The 21,267-nt window shown below is 38.8% G+C and overlaps 1 protein-coding gene across 1 annotated transcript in view; it reads right to left on the reverse strand.

Annotated features, from left to right (window-relative positions):
- LIMCH1 (LIM and calponin homology domains 1) overlaps positions 1 to 21,267 on the reverse strand; it is a 173,341-nt gene that overhangs the window by 105,245 nt on the left and 46,829 nt on the right. Inside the window, exon 2 of the mRNA XM_057371762.1 lies at positions 3,461 to 3,531. Coding sequence (XP_057227745.1) covers positions 3,461 to 3,531 — 71 coding nt within the window. The remainder of the gene's footprint in view (positions 1 to 3,460; positions 3,532 to 21,267) is intronic.

Consider the following 21,267-nt stretch of genomic DNA (forward strand, 5'->3'; position numbering starts at 1 on the left):
GGAGATAAAAAAAAAACCCGAGCATGTGCTGGAGCAGCAATAGGGGATTTCCCGTGATATTTCCTGCTACTGGTGTTGTATTCCTGCCTCATATAGCTTTCAGCCATGACCCCAGGAAGGCATATTTGCCCACCCATGCAGAAACTCCTCAGTCTTTTAATATGAGAATTTAACTCACAAAGCAAGAACAGAGCAAGAACTGACGCTGCCTAGCCATTATGTCTCTTGCTGAAATCACCATCTGCACTGATGTCAGACAGCTATGCTAAAAAAACCATTCACTTATTTCAGATAAACAGAAGTCACAGTCACTGGCTTCTCAGCACAGCTGGGTGAACAATTAGAGCCACCACTGTCTGGGCAACTGCACAAGTGGGCTTTCAAACAGCCAGAAAGAAGAAAGGGCTTGTGTTGCTCTCATCTGTCGACTTGTTGCTTTATGGCATCCTGCATTGTTTAAATATGCCCCTCAGCTCCTCAGCTGAGTGCGTCAAGCTATAAAGTTCATACTGAGGCCAGATGGAGATGGCAGCCACAGCACAAACACTACCAGAGAGGCAGGTGCAAGGCTTGTGGGTGCCCGTGGCGTACAGGTCCAGGACTGCTCCACCAGTCAGGATGTTGTGGAGAACATTCATCCCGAGAGTCTGAGCTTTTGGCATTGCACAATTACATTAGTTTTTGTTCATTAAAATATGTGGATTGTTGCWAGATGTGAATGAAATATTTATCACCAGTGCAATGATGCCTGCTTGTGTCTGCAGGCTCTGAAGGGCACAGAGATTGGGATCAAGTGAAGGCAGGCCTGACCCATATTGTTGTGTATAAGGGTCCAACAATTCTGCTACAGTACAGACAGAGAGTCCCCTGCATTCTTTTGCATAAGATTAGTCTCTTTGGGGAACGGAATCTGGCATTGTACTTCTATGTTCCCTTCTGCAAAACACCTGCAAATTCAGAAGGTAGCTTGAGATGTGTTTGGGACATTCAAGGCACACTGACTGCATCCCCACTCCTGTCAGCAGTTTCCAGTCCTCTAGATGCTGGGATCCCTCAGAACCCAAGCTAGCTTTCAGTCTTCCACAAAATACAATAGGCAAGTAAAACCCTGAAACAGTCATGTGGAAGTCAAGCACAACCATTCCACACTCACATGGACATCACAGGCGCAAGTGTTTGGGTACGAGTTGCCAGTTAATGCCAATTGCAGTGAGTACTGTCCTGTGGATATAGAGGTAAATTTGCTTTTCCCTAAAATTTAAAAAAAACAGATTCAATTTGACCAAAAGCAATGAGTTTTTCCATCTTCAGAAACTAAGACTACTGTAATTTCTTTCTTGTCTTCTGAAGTTATCAGAGACCTAGATCAGGTTTTCATCTACTTATTGAGGTCAGCTACAATTAAACCAAAATAGATTGGAAAAAGTTAAGAGAAAGCTTGTATGSCACTACATTTTTTTCATGAGGCACTCTGGTAGTTTTCTGATAAATCATAAAACTCCTATCTAGAAAGACAAAATTGCTTGTGGAAGCTTTACAGTGCTTCTTCGCTGGGCAACAGACAAAAAATTAATTATCAGTGCTCACTTGCCAAAGCACTTTTTGAAGATACTCCTGAGTTCCCAGTATTACACCTAAAAATTTCTGTTGAGCTCTCTATTTTACAATGGACTTGGAACCAGTGAGGAGTACACTTCTACTGCTGGTGCTATGGTTTGTTCATCGTCAAGAAACCAAACTTGATGGTCAAATTGGTAGCTTTCTCATTAACACTCTGTAGCCTAATAGAGTTTTACGCACTAGCGACAGCTCAGTAACCAAGAGCAGGATGCAATACAAACATCATGRCTTCTAAGATTTGAGGCTGAGGAGACAGATTCCTTCAGGCTGATTTGCACTGATCTGCAGCTGATAAAGAGGACAAGCAATTTGCCCAGTATCACAGAACAGTTTCATATTGTAACCAAGTGCTGTCCCTTGACCTGATTATTACTGGAGCTCACAACGTTCTAAGAAATACATATTTATTAGTCTCATTAGCAAAACATTAGTTAGTTAAGCCTTCCATCTTAAAGATTTACAGCATTTAAATCAGACTACCTCTGCTTATTTGCAGATAAGATTACAATCTAATCTTGAAATACACATCCCTTGCTTTCCATGCAACACAATTCAAGCTCAACATTTAAAAAGCACTGTGAAGTGATTCAGCACAGAGCACTTCCCTTCAACACACAGAGGAGAGAGATCCTGTGTGAGAGGTTGCTCTTAAATACAAAGAGGGTATGGTCCTTCTGAGTTACACAACTTTTGATCAACAATAACAACTACTTCCCTCCTCCCAAAGCCACTCCTCAACAAAGACACGCAACTACAATCAAAATAGATCATGTAATTTCCTTTATATTTTTTCACCTTTAAAAACTAAAGTTCAAGCTGTCTGATTAATGACACCAGACATACAACAGTGTTTACACAAGTAGGTTTCACATCTATGGTAAATTACCTAAGATCTTGGTTACAGGATATTAGCTCAACTCTACTGCTGAAAACAGCTTCCAAGTTCCAGTACCTGGAATAGTATAAAACTTTACCAATAGGTGCAATTGTCCAGCTACACATCTCAGGAGACCTCCTTTATAAATATCCATTCAGTTCTGCACAAGATTYATCATTCTGGTGTGCAAAGACAGCTTTTATCAACTTCAGTGACAGCCCTGCACATCCAGGGAAACAAAGTGGTCCATACAGGTGATTCAGATCAGCAGATTTTCCCAAATGCTAGACAACCTGATCTTCAAAGGACTAAGGGCATTAGGGCACATGTCAAAACTGCTCTTAGAAGTCACCAGCTTTGCCATATAAATATGTAACAAAGTTTTGGAAGACGCTTCTTAAAAACTAGCTATTAGAACCAGAGGGAAATGTCCAAAAGCTAACTCGTGTCTCGTCCAAAAATTACAGAACACATCATTGAGACACACCTTTAGGCAAAATTCAGAGGATGCCTAACCTTTCCAGAAACTATTAAAGCAGCTGTGTATTGATGGTATTCAGATGGCTAACTCCTGACAGCATTCAGACCTGGAGTTGGTCCAAAACGCCTCATTGTAGCAGAGACATTCACAGGCAGGTGTGCAACACCCTTTGCCAATCTGTGGTTAACAACGTTAAATAAAAGGAAACCAAAAAGCAAACGTAATTTTTTTTTTTCACATAAGTCAGCTAAGGAGCTGGGGTGGAGTGAGAGAAGCACTTTGCAAAACCTGTTTTCTGTAAGCCACATTTCAATGCTTACCATAACAATGGCTTTGGCACTGAAATGATRCTGCAGTGATATTCCACTGTGCACAACGTCAAAACTCTCAAAAGGAAATAAAAATTTGAACATACTAGCTAAGGTTGTTTTCTACTTTAGTCAAGATTGTATTCAAGGCTCAAAACTGTAAGCATTACTTACTCACACAGAAGAATGCCGTTTTCTAATCCGGAACGAAAATCTTTCTCACCAAAACTTCTGCCTGTCACTTGCTGCAAAAGAGTAGGGGGAAACAAAAAAAATGACATCTATTAGAAAGTAAGCTTTACAAGAACAATTCATAATATTCCATTAGAACATCKGCTGCATAAGAAACATTTGAGCTTTACAGGCCTTTAAAGGCCTAGTAATGTCCATTTCTCCTTCCACTTTCATCAAGCTATTTAACATATAAGACAAAGTATTTGCTCTATMCAGTACAATTGCAGATTATAAAAGAACTGTGTTCTAGAAGTAAAAACCAAAAACTACATTGCAATATTCAGAATATTTTAAACATTTTATTGTATAGTTCTTTAAATTTTAAAACTATTTCATTTAAACACACGATGTATTTTTATTGCTTTTTCTGCACCACATTGACCAGGATTGAGTCCTTAAGTTATCATCTTTATAGAATAAGCAAAGGCACTGGCATGAGTTGTAGCCCTTCAGACACATGCCTCCATACTAAATATTAAAAGATACTTCACATCAGGAATTCAACCTTGAGTGTGAACCCAAACTCAGTGGAAGCTAAGGGCTAGGCAACTTCTCACAGTCCCGTCAGGTACACTTGGACCACGAGGTATTTTGCTGCACAGGCTCTTAGGCCAGTCTGTGCTGCTTAGGGATGGAGCATCTGGAAGCCTTCTAGGAATCCCAATGTTGCCTGAGGGTGCCGGATGCTACAAGCATGACTGCACCCCATTTACGACTCAATACTGTGTTGACAATGTCTTGCCATTCATCCTTATATCATTCTCAACAGATGACATGTTCAGTTAAAAGTAAAGAATACTTTTATTATCATCACAAAATACATATGAATARTTGCTATGTTTAGAAAGCACTGAACAGAAACAATGCAAAGCAAAAAAGGTTTTAATTGTCCTGCAGGAGGTCTTCTCTTTACCCAGGCAAAACTTTTACCGGATGCTTACAGAGTTCTCATGGCTTGTATCCAATCTGTCAGCAAGACCCTTGCTCTGGGTGTTGCTTCCACTATAGAGAACAGTGACTTGGGGACACATTTGTCATTATGTCCCTGTTTTCTCCTAGCTGTTATGTTCAGATATAAGGCCCTTTCCCTCCTAGTTTCCTGTCATAAAGGTAGCAATTTATAAAAACTGACTAGTTTGGCACTTTCCCACAGGATTAGCAAATTTCAGAAATGCTGGTTATAGCTATGCTCAGAGAGCAACACTTTCTAAACAATTGAAATGCATTTGCAAAGCCTAAAATCTAATCCTTCGCTAAGTTATAAACATACTGTTTGTTTCAATGTGAAGGAAGTTCTCCCATACTCTGAGAAGTTTATTGTAAAAGCATCAGTGGACAATCATATCTTATGCAAATCCATAAAGTAGAACAAGGCACTGTATTGCACTCATACCCCTGAAGAAACCACAYGTAATTTGCCAGTAGTAAATGACATTCAACCATTTAAACTATATCTAGTCATAGTAAATCATCTCTAATCTGGATGTGCTGGAACAGGAGGAGATCATGACAATAAAACCATTAGCCTTTAGGATGAATTACCGGCTGAGCATATCAAACCTGACTTTTGTTTCATCCAGAGAATACAGTACAGAAAGGAGGAAGAAGAGCTATTGTATAACAGCCTGACTCCAAGTGGTTCTTTTAATTTATGAAAAAATCCAAGAAAAATTATAGTTATCTTATTTCACTCCTCAACACCAAATGTCCCAGCTACAGGAATCAGTCTTCTTGTGCATTTATTGAAGACCCTCATTTAGCAGGGTGGATTACTGAAACTGTTACCACAATTCAGGCAGGAATCTGCCAAAAGCTGTCACCTGAGTATTGCTGTCATTACTGATGATGTAGGAAGGTTTCATACATAACTTGTGGCTGCACAAATAAAATCATGGCATACAGATGCACAGCTGGCACACTAATTCACCCAGTGAGAAGTACAACACAGACTGACAGGAGGTGAGGAAAGGTCCAGGAACAGGGCATGTCTGTTTGAAAAGGAACTGGAAGTAAATGAGGCATGGCAAGGTTTATGCCTGYTCTAGATGATGCAGCTGCAAAGGGAAAACATTAATCACCCACAAGTCTCCTGATTTAGTCAATTAAAATGTAAAAACAGTTCAACAGAGAAAGGCAAGAAGCTAAAAATAAGCATGAAGATGACATTACAAATGACAAACACAAACCCAAAATGGGACTGAGAGGAGCAAGAAGCTGGATCCACTTTTTCCAGAGGAAATGAGAGCACAGTTGCTTGGTGTATGTACACACATACAGCCCCTCCTTGCTGGGGACACTTTGGGCTATACCCTCATGAACAACTATTTCAGGCCCATAGGCCATCCTGGTGCACATTGTTGAGATAACCTCTGCTCAGCACACCTACAGCAGGAGAAGACAACATTTAAAGGGACTTCAGGCAAAAGGATCGGCGCTCTCATATTTGCAAACATAGAATCCCACATAGCAAAGTGCATACTTTACCCAAAGCCCTGTAAAAATGAAAGCACAGTATCACAAAACTGCTGTATGCATCACAGGATTATGTTCGTGTTATTGATATAAGCGGTGGTCTGCTCTTACTAGCTTATCTTCCATCTCTGGAAAGAAAAAATGCCTCCAGTTTGCTGGAGGAAACTCTGAAAACACTGACACACAAATACTAAAGGGTAGCGTTCATAGTTCTTCTGCTGAGCTTCACTCGAAAAAAGGAAATTGTTCATCTGAAACCAGGTACAGAAAACTGAAAAACAAAGGAACAAATCTTAAACCCATCAGCTTTCATATTACACAGAACTGGTGTTAAGAACTGAACCTGCACAAAATCAGTCATGTACAGATGCAAGACAGTCTGTATCCCAGACTGCTGTCTTCAGGAAAGGAAAAAAGAAAAGTATCACCAAMACCCAAGATACTAACTGACAGAACATTGAGACCTGGCCTTTCTTTGCAAGGCCAGGTTTCCAGACCGCCACATCTTGCATGCTTTGGACACACAACTCCATTTTCCACCTTGCACCCTCCCCACCTCACTGGTACAGACCAGCCTACTTAGGCAGTGCAGGAGGAAGCAGAAKACATGGAAGAGTTCCCTATTCACTCTGCAATGGCAGCACACTGTAATTCTTGCAGTGCTTCAGTACCAAAGTTAGAACAAAGTACCTTAAAGACAAAAAACAACCTGTATCCTGCTAATGATTAGTAGAARAGCCTCCCACTTCTTTAGTAAGTTCTATAAAACTGAGTGGAAAAAAAAGCTGCATTTCCACGTCATATTTCAAATTAAAAATAGAGAACAGAAGCAAAAAAGTATCATTTATTATTGTGCGCTTCATTAATGTGAGGAGGAGTTGTTTTTATTCATCATCTGGATGATATTTTCTTCTCTGTAAAAAGCTGCAAGCATTGTAACCAGGGTATTTATTTGAGCACTGGGTGCATTCCTCAGTTKCCCTGTCACTTAATAAGAGAAAATGAACCTAAAATGAGTAATAAAATTTTTAATGGCAACAACTTGAATACATATTTGCACACAGTAACACTTGGTATTTATGGTAATGTTGCTGATTAACTCTTTTGTTCTTTGCAGCTACACATGCTACTAAATTTATGTCATCAAGGATGGCTGTCATCCAACAACTAACCAGCGCCATATTAAACAACTTTATTTTCCCAAAGCTTCAGTTTACATTGTTTTCCTTGCATTTTAAATTGCTGCTGGTGTTTCCTAAGATGGAGCTTGTAAAGCCTCTTGTGTCCAAACAGCTTAGGGGCATGAAAAAGAAAAGATGATAAATTAGGGAACAAACACTGGCCTCAGGCAAAATTAATCTAGGCCAACAAGATATAAGTAGTTGAATAAACACTTGGTCATCAGGGATAACACACCGAAAATGGTTTCATTTTCTATATGCAYATATGAAAATGCTATGTTAGGCAGTGAAAAATATTAGAAACACAGCAAAGAAGTCTTTGTTTCTTATTACTTTTTTTGAGAGCTCATGAAGCATGACACTGAACAGAAAGATTTGCAAAGAGTTTCATAGGCTGTTCATTTCTTTGTATGTAAGTATGCTGTCTTTCCATTTTGTGCAACCATTATTTCCCCCTAAATATTTTTTTTTACTTAAATGAAAAAAGCATGCCCTGCTACTTATTATAGTAAGGTTTAAACTGTAATAATCAGGTAATATATAGAAAGCATTGGATTGTACAAGCAGCAGGGGACACAAACCACCAAAAGAAGCATGACAGCTTTTAAGGCATCAGGATTTGGTCCTCTTGAGTAATGAATTCCTACTTCTCTGTTTCTGAATTATAATCTGAGCTAATCATATGAATATGCAAGTTAAATTCAATTTTTGTATAGACTAGGCAAGAGATTTCTGAACTTAACAAGACTGACCAGTTAAAGYTGGCTTCACCTTTGCAGCCCAGAATTGCACCACATTGCTATGAGAGTGCGATGGAGACCCTTCACTGGCTCCACTGCACTGGTTCAGCCACGTAYCGATCACACAATGTCTGTGTGCAAAAGTGGACACATCATCTAGGCATGAGTTCCCTCTCTTATGTTACAGAGGGATTTAAATTGCTAATAGAAATGTAAACCAGTCCTGAACAGCTTTATTACAAATATTAGGAAGTTAGTTGATTTAGTACAGAGAAACTTGAAGATTGCATGAATGGAATTTTCCAGGGGCAACAAAAACTGGTCTAACATACCTGTCTTCCCGGAAAGCTGAATGACAAGCACTTTGCTCAAAGCCTTCCAAGGCTTTAYAGTATTGTGGTAATTTACTACTGAAATCAATAAAAGAGCAATCAACTTAAATATCCATAGTGTGTTATTCTATTCTCAAGGACAAAACCAGCATGAGCTCAGAATAACTAATGTGGCCAGCAATGAATCACCTGAAATTCTGTGGTATAGAACTTGAAAATGTAAAGAATATATGGGAGGATGAGGGGAGATTTCACACTTGGGTAGCAAGATTAAACTGCAAAGAAAGCACTTGACATTATTTATTTTTAGGTCTTCCACTTCCTGGTCACTTAAGTTTACCTGTAATTTGCAAAGTTAACTACCTGTGCTGAAGCCCCTTTGTTCTCTTCCTCTGACTATTCATGCTCCTATTATTCTTTAATGAGACAGAAAGCTGACTCRCTCTTTTTATGCTTCATAGAAAATTCACTTTTTCTAGCAGCAATAGAATAAAATAGCATCTTCTCCCCCATTTACTTTAAATTTCCTTCTGCCACACTGCGGATCAGGTCAGCTGACAGTTTGGTGTCAACAAATAGCACGGGAAAACCATACCCACTGATACAAATACACTCCCAACCCCTTTGATGGGCTCAATTCTAAGTCCTCACTAAAGGAATMATTTATTTATTAAGGGACGCTAGTCAGTGCCTTTTGTTTTCCATGAAGGAAGCACCAACTAAAAAAACCACAACAGCTGGGTTTTTTCTGATCCTTTGTACAGATTAATGAGGACATGATCTCATGAATGGACACCTATGTTTAAAGTGTAGACTAAAAGAATAGCTTGGTTAGTACTCTGTCTAGGAAACATGACAAAAAAAAATACTGAAAGATTAGCACATACCAGCAGCAGCACCAGCTATTACCCTACCTAGAGYTTTAAAGATAAGTCTGGGAAGGTTTTATCCTTACTAAATCCTGCCCACCACCAGAGCTTTCCACACTGAAATTCTGTATTGGTAACGGTAGCATTAAACATGCCGCATTGCCATACGTTGCATGGATTTATGATCTTGCAGAGCCGTGCACATTTCTGCCAGGACATCTGGTAGTTTAATCCCGTTTGGCTGGCAAGCTGCTAAGGAGTGTTAAAATTTCATGACAGAGTAACATCAGCTTCATTTTCATCTCCCCTCCCTTAWGCTGTTTGTATACATTTCCAGGTGCCTTGCCAGACACTGCAGCCTTGCCTTTGGGGTGGGGCAGAAAACATTTCATTCAAGGCTGAACATTTTGTGGACAAAGAAAGCAAAGAGCAGGAAGGAAACTTAAAAGCAACTTCTGTCAGACTTTTCTTGGCTGCAGCACATGCCCTGAAAGTTTCACCTAGCATCAGGTCATCTGTTACAACCAATTTGTATTTGACAGTCGGTAGATTGACATTGCATTGTTGTTTTATGAGCAACCAGATTCTTATCTTCAGTGTTATTGAAACTGGGTACCAGATGAGACATGACACATCACCCTAGGGTGTTTTTAATCAGTTGTTCAATTTAGTGATCTTTTTTTTGGAAAAAAAAAAAAATTTAAAAAGCAATTAAACCCTTTACTTCGTATACTCTGGGATCCATCATCCCTTTCTTAGTTTTAGGGAATTAAAGAAGGTGGGAAGGTTTTTGCCATAGATTTATCAGTAAAGTGTTCATCCTTCTTTTGACTGGGGAGAAGGAAGATAAAGCACTGTTTCAGGAAAATAATTTGTATTTGATGGAAGAATGCCTTACCATAATGATACATTCTTTAGTTCTGTACTCTTTTCTGCAAAAACAAGATTCCATGCAGGTGATCAGAGGAGCAGAGAGCAGGATCAGCATATATGATGTGATGTCAACAGGTTAAACAGACCAGAAGACAAGCATGCACCTCCTCAGTCCAAGGCCCTCATTCAATCTAGTCCTGTCTGTCTSGAGTGTCTGGCCTTACTCTCTACACTGCCTGGAGAAAGTCTGTTCAGTTGTCCCTTTTACTACTGCATAACCTATCCCACTTCAGGGTGAACCAGCACACGATAGCGGTTCCTGCACCTTTGAAGGGAAGAGGAGCAGATGATTAATGATTACAATCATGAATACCCTTTCCCAAGGTCTTTCTTACCCAACCGGACCCAAACAAGCAGCCTGCTCACTGACAAATGAAAGGCTTATTAAAGTTATTATGAATTTCCAGCCTCTTTTTGCATGATTCCCTGGGGCTTGCCATGGACAGACAAGCATTCACGTTGCATTTTATTGTGCCTCTTCAGTTACCTACAGAAAGAAAAGTGTATACAGGGAACTAGTCTCAAAAGTGAAACTGTTGATTCAGCCCTTGTTTTTCCCCTAATACTTCTTGAAGCTGGAATCAGTACTGGTGGAAGGAGATTAGTCAAACTCTGGCTACTGAACTCAAGTAGCTGTCACAGCAATACCTATTAGTCTCACATTTTATCACAAAGTCAAAGACTTTTGTTAGTAAAGGCCGGGAGAATTTTTTTCCTTTGTCTCAGGTTGATTACATTAGCAACTGTCCAGCAGAACAGAAAATGGTGTTTCTGGCCATCTCTAAAAGAGCAAAGAATTAAAACAGACTTTTTTTTTTAACGTTTGACTCCTTTTTCTAGTTCCAATATCCCACTTTCTTGAAAATGCTCCAAAATTTATACTATGCTGTATCATATATATGTTGAAACTGAAGCATCTGCCAATAAGACAGTGTTTTCTCTCCTCCAGCTTTAGAAAGTTTATACAGTTCTCAATCAGAAATGTTTAAAGAAAACTGTCAATTACAGCTGCCATAGGAAGCAGACTCTTTGTTGAACTCAACATCTTGTCTCACCCTCAAAGCAATGAAGAGATCAACAGCTCTGTAGGAGATGATAGGATCACTGCAGTATTTAGATTTGCTAATCCCCACTTTACGCTGCTTTAACCTATTTTACATTAATCACTGCATTTATATTTTACAAGACCGCTGCACTATTTCTTGGACAAGCAGTTTTTGACACCAGTGTGTTGCATAGGAATGTGCATCTTGGCAGACAACTTTAAAACTATGCACATTTAAAGCTGCACAGAGACAGGAATACAAACATAAAGATGCTCCACGTTAGAGAGGCGCAGCACTAGAAACACTTCAGCCTGTCATTAACCACCGTCASAGAGACTACCAAAGCTCAGTATTATTACTGAGATTTTACAATGAAAAATGTCTGGTAGGAGAACCAGCTTCCCCTGTTGAAGAAATTAAGTGTTCACTTAAGCAAAACATTAATAAATTTAACTAGCCATTTAAAGATGACTCTCTCTGTCTTAGGTCTCAGTGAAGCCTCTGAAATGCCAATGATGAGCATCAGTAGGCACCAGTCTACCTTGAAGCTTTAAAATTTAATACCATCAAGTCATTTCAAGGCAAGTCCACATGTAAAGTGTCCCATTTAGAGTCTGTGCAATTTAAATTTATATATATATATATATATATATATATATATATATGAAAGTATAGCTCAGCAAGATATTTAAGACTTGATTTTCCAGACAGTAAGCCTGGAAGCCCAGAGCAAGCAAAGCAGGAAACAGTCCATGGAGAATAGACACATGTCATACAAACATTGCTGAAAAGCATAATTCTGCTATCAATACAACTCTGCAAAATTTTTCTCCTTTCAAATAAAATGGGAAAAGTTAAAACAAAAGACTCGTGAGAGCAATATCTGAGCTTCTTGGATGTTCCTTCTGTACTCTGGATCCTCACCTGGCACATTCTCCATTAGGAACAGGGCTGCCTGCCATGATTTTCTAGTCACTTGCAAAGAAACCACAGAATTACCAGCAGGTAGTTCTAAACAGGAAAAAATGTACATTTCAAAAATCACAGACTGAAGAAAAATGATCCACTTTCCTGCAGAAAGGAGGCCAACCTTAATTCAATCATTTGCTTTTGAGACCTTAATTAATAATTCTTTGGAAGTAGAACTACTTTGTCCCTGCCTCTGTGGAGAGATAGTTAAGGAAAACCATTCCCACTCTGAATGATTTTCCAGCTAAGCCAGTTTTGAAACAACATTTGGCTACCAATCATGGATAAAGCTAGACTCACAAGAATCTAGGAGGGCACACAGCCCGGACAGCTGATCCCAACTGACCCAAGGGATATCCCATACCATATGGAACATACAGAGCCAGAGGGAAGGCTGGTGGGGAAGCTGCTGATGGGGCGCTTGCTGGGCATAGTCCGGTTGTTGGTGAGAAATTGTTTTCTATTGCAACATTTGCCTTTCTTGGGCTTTATTTATCCCTCTTTGTWATTTTTCTATTCATTACAATGTATGATTATTTTATTTCAGTTATTAAACKACTCTTATCCCAGCCCATGAATTTTTTCACTTTTACCTTTCCAGTTCTCTTCCCCTCATCTTCCTGGAGAGCAGGAGTGAGTGAGCAGCTGCGTGGTGATTAGTTGCCAGCTGGTATTAAAACACAACACAGTCACAAAAAGAATGTTGCCATAAGCAAACAAAACCACTAGAAACTTAATAGGAAGGTATGGTGAAACAGAACAACTATTTCTCTCTAAATTATGATGATGTTACAAGCAGAATGAAGGCCCACTGTGTTGCCTAAAATCTGCAGCCTCCACTGGAATAAACTGGATTTCTGCTCTCCCCTACTATCCACTCCAAGACTCCTCTGTCTCAGAACCTGAAGGATGGGCAATAGCCCTGCAGAAGGAAATAGTGACTGCCATTAATACTCCTGACAAGAGAAACATGGGAATCAATATATAAAATCAACTGATGTCTTAAAGCAAGTGGACATAAGATATTGCTAGATTTGACTGCCTAAAAATAGAAAAGGAAGTACTTCTGAAAGATTTCAAACCACAGCTTACTCTTGAAGAGACACTTCCAAGAGCTGTAAGAATCTTAAACAGAACTAAGAACCTCTATTTACTTCTCTCTCCTCCTCCTTCTCCCAAAAACCACAGTTTTCCTAATTAAAGACTTTTTAAACCTATCTTGCAACAGATTGCTCCCACAGGAGCTAGGGATCTTGCAGTGCATCGTAAGTAGTAGATTGAAAGCCATTTTTCATTCATCTGATTTACCTGGAATAGGGCAGTTACACATAGCAACCAGTAAGAGTTTTCTGCTAAAGGGAATTCATAAATCAGTACTCTTGTCCCCTGCAATGATAAACATGCCACTCACAGATTCAGAGCATCAAATCGAGACCTATTTACAAGGTTGCCTCTGAGACAAAAAGCAGTAATGTTACACAGGATAAGTTGTCGCTCTTTTCTCCCCTGCCGCTGCAGATACAGGGAGCCTTTGTTTGGAGGACACAGAAAGCAGAGGGAGAAAGGGAGGAGGATTGATGATGCACACAACAATAATAAACACTGCTCTTTTCTATTACTAGAGCACCTGCTGCCTCCATCAGTTCAGGCTCATCCATTATGCAGCACACCAGTCCTGACAGCTCCAGAAGCACCAGCTCTGAAGACATGAGAGACCTGACCAAGAAGCAAGACACAGAATGGGCACCTATCACTGTCAGATCAATGAGCTGCCCTGGCACTCATTCTCTGCCCTCTTTTATCGCTGGTGAAACAAATACTAGGAACAATTAGATTAAGTATCTTGTTCAAATATTGTCAGAGCAATAAAATAAATTTGCCTTCTACAGAATTTAATAATTTAGCCTTGTACAAAATTAATTCCTGAAGAGAAAAGAAAAACTGAAAATTATTTTACCTACTGTTGCTTTTCTTTTTACTCATAGTGCAAATCATGTAAGGTCTAAAGTGGATTGAAAAGAATGTGATTATTTCACCATAACGCTTTAATAGTAGAAAAGGATACTAATAAAAATATGCTGAACATTTCCAATCTAAACAATAAGAACGGCAAGTTTGGAAACATTTGCTACATTTCTACAATTCCAAGAAATCTTTTGAGTGAACCACTTGCCTGACAGAATCAGACCTGTCCCAATGACATTTTCACCTTTTCTTACCAATCCAGAGTACCCCACTCATGTTGAGGGCAACGCAAATGCCACATAAAACATGAACCACAGGCAGGAATCAGCATTGAAAAGCATATTTAAATATCATCAGAGTTGGATGTAAAGCACTTCTAAGAATTAGTTAGTTTACAATTTTCAGATGCCAAAATGAGAGGARAAAGTATGATTGCCTGAAGTCCTTTATCAGCATATTGGTTTCCATGTACCTCCTGACACTCATGTACACTCAGCAACCTCCTTCTAACTTGAAATAAACAAAAAAAAAAAAAAATCCATAGATCTTGAAACTTGTCATTCATTAGTGATACAGCTAATAAGAAAGAAAAAATATTTTATTTGAGTTACTTTCCTAAATAAGTTGTTTTCAAATTTCACATATTATTCAAATAGGTTAAATTAAAGGCAAATAAGTATAATCAACTTTCTCTGTTCCTTTTAATAGCATATAGTACTGACAATGCTATGTAGCATTCATCAGCAATATTGTACATGCAACCATGGAAGAGCACTTGTATCATACAAATTGKAAAATCAACCAGAACTGTCAGAACAAGAATACCTGCCTAATCTACAGGCAAAATTATACACAAAGGGAAAAAGAAAAATCAAACAAACCTACAATTTATTTAAAAAATACATATATTCTGTGTATCAACCACAACACTCTTTTGAGAGGGCATTCACTTACAGGAATTTTTTCCCCCCTGTTTTTTAATGTGACTAAGTATCTGCATGACAGCTGGAGCTTTGTTGTTGAGTTCACATGTTCACACAGTTTTTCAATCTTGTCTGTCTGCAAGTGCACCAAAGCCATATTAAAACCTAAGATAACCCCTGTGATGTTTTAAAAGAGAAAGCTCAGGAAGAACCCAAAGCTTCATTCTCTGGCTAAAATTAAAGATGCCTCTTGCAATCAGCTGACTTTATGAGGTGCAAATTCTAAACCTCTCATGCTAAATATTGCCCAGCTTAGGCTGGAAGAAGCAGTCACCTACACCAAGCTACCAGGAACAGCTGTTTGATAACAACCTGTCATCTGGAATTAAGGGCAAGTGTTTAGGACTTCCCATGAGAGGGGAAAAAGAAAGGAAAAATACTAAAAAAAAAATTGACAGGGGTATATTTGCTATGAAAGCATCATTGACACTTCCCTGAAATTTAGACAGTTTCACCTCAACAGTAAATCCAGGTTTTGAATGTTTCTTCATTTTTCACGACATGACTAGGGGCAGACTGCTCAGCAGAATATGAAAAGGTTTATATGGAGTTGGAGAAGCTGCTGGAAACTCAATGTTATTTTGCCAAGACTGCTCTGCTGAGACATTTGCGACCACCACATGATTTAACTATGCCAGTTAATCTGTCTTAAAGCTAGTTTGTCTTCTGGTATCAAGCCTATCATTTCTGATTTTGTACATGATGAGAGGCACCAGGTACTCAGGTAAAAATGAGCTGGCTCATTTTAGCCCAAACAGGAATATCAGCATASTCTCCAACCATCTGTTTTTACCATACACTGCAAAGTTGGCCAAATAATTTTAAGTCCAGTGCTTTTGTAGTGTTTGCATACYCTGACTCCACATTTTCAAAAACTGTTGGAAAATTTCTCCCAATTAGCTTGAAGTGATACTTGCTTGTACTTGCCATTCTCTACCTTTCAAAACACCACTGATTTTTACCACTCAGCAATAAAACAAGGTGTTTTTATGTTAAAAGAGAGAAAGTTAATTTTCCTGCTGCCTCAAYATTTGGTGGATGGCAGAGACAAGAGAGCAGAAGGAAGAGAAGAGCAACCAGTGCTAGATGCCTTAATTGCATAGCATTCCATAAATTTTGTGCATATCACTTTCATATGATTTCTGATGATCTCTCTGGTTTCTCCAAGTTTTGACTTGGGMAAAAAAATAAGAGAAGACACATGAGGATAAAAATAAAGTTGCAGACAGAAAGTACTTTATACATTAGGAGCTACACGTAAGACCGGTTGATGCAGGTTAACTCCTACAGAACGGCACATTGCTATCYCCAAGAAACAGAAATCCCACATTCATAAAAACTCTAGCAACATAAGAAGAGGACTCACATCACTTATTCTASTAATTTCATTTTTATCTTGATGACACCACATAATGCAAAGGCATTGCATTAGTACAAAATTATCAAGTCAAATAAACTATGTCTCAAGAGCTAATTGTCTCTTACTGCCTGTCTGAAGAATCATTATAGAATGGAACAATATTACATGTCTACTAATAGGAAAAAAACAGATTTGACATCAGAAAAAATAACACTATTTTTGTATGTTTCACATCCAAACCACAAGCCAGCAAGTATTCAAGTTTTTTCCAAGACTAATAAAAGCTAAGTTACTTTGTGGTCTTTGGTTACTGGGTTAAAACCAGATATGCTGCTTTAGAACTTTGTTTTTACATAGCAGAGTTTACAATTTAAACCAGACAGTAAATGCAAATGAACATTCAGACATTTGAGACTGGGTTTTGAACACTGTTCAGCACCCCTCTACCTAGCTCTGAACTGCCYCTTGAACCATTTCACAAAAGCCCATTGTCTCCATGATTCAGTCATGMCATTTTGTTCCACTTCCTCTCCAGCTTAACTCCCCCCAACAAGATCCATTTTGGCTCCTTGTTCGAGCAACTGAAGCAGGATTCTCTAGAGACAAACTTCAGATTATACAAGATTATCCTGTATTTTCATATTTTAGTGGCTTTATTTTGTGCTTCAGATAGCAAGGGAAGATGGAATGGCTCTGTGAAATCAAACAGGCAAATTAAATAGCAAATATACTCTCCCTTGTTGCATCATTGACAGTCAGTGATATCTTCTGTAGAAGCAGGCCACTACATCCAGATGTACAAACCAGCCATTTCTGTAACATTTTGTAAGGTAACCTTCGCAAAGCTGAGCAGCAATGCTCACTGAGATGAAAGGCAAGGTCATTTTCCAGACTTGTCTAGGGAGAATCAGTGACCCACATGATCACACAGCACCCACTGCTCTTGTGATTTATTCTTATGAAATCGACTCCATGTGGATAATGAGGAAAAGCCCAGTAAATAGAAAGAACAGAAATCCAAACTGATGCATTTAGTTGAGCTCTCACAACACTGTGTGGAGGAGATAAAATCAAAACTGAGAATGCAAAGCTTATTTCCATCTATTCCTAAAGCTAACTCATGATCCCTTTACCAGCGTTGCTGTGACCCTCTTCAAACCCCTCTGGTTTGCTTTGCCACCCATGTACCATTTTTAATCACTTYGTTCTTGCTATTACAGTCACAGAAATGCATTTCCTCTAGTTTCTATGCTAAGAATAGAAAAGAAGTATTTCCACTCAGGAGAGAAAACTAATGTCCCTTGAGCTTCCAGTTTGGTTTCTCGTTAATTTTGATTTAGGCATGTAGTATTTGATCCCAAGGTAATAACAACTATCCCAACTTCTATTAAGATTTGTGAAAACTAAGCCATTCAGTTCTCAACGGGGAACCAACTGTGCTTGCCCACTTCAGCTATTTGCAGACCATTTCTGCAGCAGAGTTAGAGAAGGTGCTACCTCTGCAGCTAATAACTCCCACGCGGGGCAAGAAGGTTGAGATTTGCTGCTTCTTTCAAATGCCCTAAAATAAACAAACCCTTTTGTTCCTTCCCCTTGTAGTAACAGARGTGACCAGATGGAAAAAATCAAACAAAGGTTTTCCTGATTATATCCATTTTATTATAAACAGCTGGTTTTCTCCAAGTCATTGTTAGATCTTACATGATTACTCAATGGTCTTATGCACAAAAGTCCATCAACAATCACTTTTGTATCTATGTATATAAAAGGCTTTTAAGTCTTCATATTGATTTGCATTTATTAATCAGCTAAACACAACCAACAATTTAGCAGACAAGATGATGTCTACAAGTAACACATTTTACAGGTTTTATCAGTTTGCAAATTCACAAAGCAGCCTCCCAGGGACCAACACTTACATGTCTCACAATCAAAACAAACAACATCTGCAGTCCTCAGAAGATACTTAGTAAACAAAACAAGGTGTGTGCTGACTGCAGCATTAGCATAAACAAATAACTCTAAAATATTTTTTTCCCATACTTTAGAAGTAAGAACKATTTCCAGATTCCCAGGAACACAACACAACCTGAATCTCTGCTCAAAGTCTCCTTAATGCTGGGAGATCAGTCCCTAAAAAARGTCTCTGAACCAGTACCTTTCAGAATAAAAACCCCAGCAATTCGACATTGTCACCGAACAAGATATTAATRAGGCTGTTTGCAATTAGCTTGGAAAAAAGAAGCATCAGCAATAAACCTGCCAGATCTTAGGCTGACTGCAACCCCCGAGAGTAGGAGAGAGCTGAGATATATTGGCAGAGCCTCCCAGAATAAACGCTGAGGGTGTGAGAAAGGAGAGGAAGTGGAAAGCGAAAGGATGATAGTTTCCTAGTCCCTTCCAAGATTTTTGTCTGCAGAGTTTCTGTATGTGCTAGTGAACCCCCGAGGTTACGCTGCAAACAAACACAATGTGCAACTCGTGTCTGTGTGTGCCATGTGTGTGTGACCAAACAGGCCCTGATGCTCGACAGCGGGCAGCTGACTCGAATCAGAAACTTCAGTCTCACCAGTATCAGGGGTTGCCACATCTAAGCTGTGTTAAGGAAATTACAAACATTTAATTCTATTTTTATATTCTCTAAATCTTTAAAAACCAAGTAGCAAATTTAGAAGTCTGAATAAATTAACTGRTTTTGAACATTTAACATAACCTATAGTGGAGATTTTCGAAGGAAGCTGCAAAATAAAAACGAATTTAAATTTTAAAAATGTGTTTGGAAACATTTCAGCATACTTTCTAGTATTTCACATGTAACTGTTTGTGGTTTAGCTAGGAATTTTTTAATATTCATTTGATTCAATGAACAGATGCCAAAGCTTCATCTCAAAATTCTCTGTAAGAGTTTAATTTATTTTTGAAAAGGAGCTAATAGGTTTTAAATATCTAACTCTTCTTCAGAAAAAAAGCCCAGAAACAAAACTCAGCCAAAGGTCAGGCTTGTTAAACACATATATCTATGAAATTCAGATCAAAACACTGCTTCCTGCAATTAAAACGTTTGCCACATTTCCCACTGGGCTGAAAATTCAGGTTTTTTGCTATTGGGACAGAGGGCAAAAATKAATTCTTTTCTAAAACTACAAGTTTAGAAACATCCAGCTGTGCAACTTCTGAATGAAACAGAGCCACACCAAGTATATGCATGCTCTGGAGAGGTCATCCTCCYTCCCAAAACCTTGTTACTCATATGACCAAGGCGTAAGATAAAAACAGTTATCTGATCCAAAAGTCAAGAAATGCAACTCCCTATTACRTTCCAAGCCCAAACCCACATTCCAGCAGCTCCCTCAGCCACTGTCRGACCAGCCCAGCACCACCCAGAGCTCTGCTGGAGACCTCCCCGAGCCCCTGTTGCACCACCTCCCATCACCATCAGCTCCTGCCAGTGCTTCCCTTCCCAATGCCACCACCAGATGCTGAMAGGAACTTTGCAGCCACTCCCAGCCTGGCTGYGTGAGGTCATCAAGGAATCCTGGARAAAACTGGAACTTAGCAGGAGGAGGGCAAACATTTCAGCCAAAGTAAGTTCCCCTGGAGTTAGGACACCTCAGACACAGGTATCTGGGTCCAGTTTGCATCTCAGCCACAAATAGCTTGGTTAGACAAAAATCTTAATGTATCTAKTGCATTATAGAAACCCATCTTCTTGGCCAGGATTTTCAATCTCTCTTCGCATGGGGACATCTTTTGTTAAACAATATGCTGATTAAGTAGCTAGCCTCAAATATAATATTAAAAAACCCAACAAAACAATACACCACTCACCAGCCTTTAAAATCTAATTATTTTTATGGACCAGTCTTTCATGTAGTACTTTTCCTTTACACAAATCAGGCCACHCAATTTGCAGGTATAAGCACTTCTCTATTAGAGATGGAGGCACTCTTGACAACAAAAARACCTGTTCAAATCTGCCAGACTAAGTAAGGAATAGAGAAAGGAATGTAAGAATCTTAGACTTAGTTCTGTAAAAACAAATGCTAAACCTTCTCAAATGTGTTATTAATTAAAAATAGGTCACTTCTGAAAACTGAGTTTTTATTTGGAAGTTCCCTAAAACTACAGAAACAAATAGAAAGCTTTCTCTACAGTTACAAGCTAAAATTTCTTTCCCCACATAGAATACAATGATCATTTTGTTTTAAGAAAATAATCTATGATTTAAAACAAACTAATCTCAGTTCCTGAGGCTCCCACTAGCTGTGCAGCTAAAAAACAGGCATGCAAACAGTAAAAAATGCACGGCATGTACCAATTTGCATTTGCCACCTCAGTTACACTCTCTGGAGATGAGCTTTTCTSTGCCTCTCAAATCAGAGACACCAGTGACCATTTCTTCCTCTCTCCTCTCAGAACAATTCTCACCTTCTGCAACAGCATTTTTCAGTCCTTCAGAAAACTATACAGAATTCAATTCAGTAGATACTTAGACCAAGTTACAGCTGACTACAGCATCTCATTTATCCTAGTGTGTCTGAATATAGAGAATATTGTGGTTAACCTGTTACTCAAAATGCAGTAAGCTGGAACCAAGAAACGTAATGGCAATCTGCACATTACCTTTTGAGGTCAATGCTGTTCCAAGGAGTAAGAAGAAACATTAATATAAGAATTTCCTCCCCCACTATCATGGCAATATTGMTTTATCTTGCATTACTCTCAGATGGCCACTTGTTTCATTCAGAGGCTGTACTGGAAAAAGTACCTCATGTTCAGAAAGGCCCTTGGAGACCAAATAATTTCTGTCTCAAAGTTCAATCAAACATCTCAAATTCAAAATATCTGAAATTTATTTAAAATCAAATTCAATAATATTCAAATATTTTGACATTAA

Source organism: Malurus melanocephalus, unplaced genomic scaffold (genome assembly GCF_030028575.1).
Source record: "Malurus melanocephalus ecotype Western Australia unplaced genomic scaffold, MMel_1.1 scaffold_157, whole genome shotgun sequence".
Classification (NCBI taxonomy): domain Eukaryota; kingdom Metazoa; phylum Chordata; class Aves; order Passeriformes; family Maluridae; genus Malurus; species Malurus melanocephalus.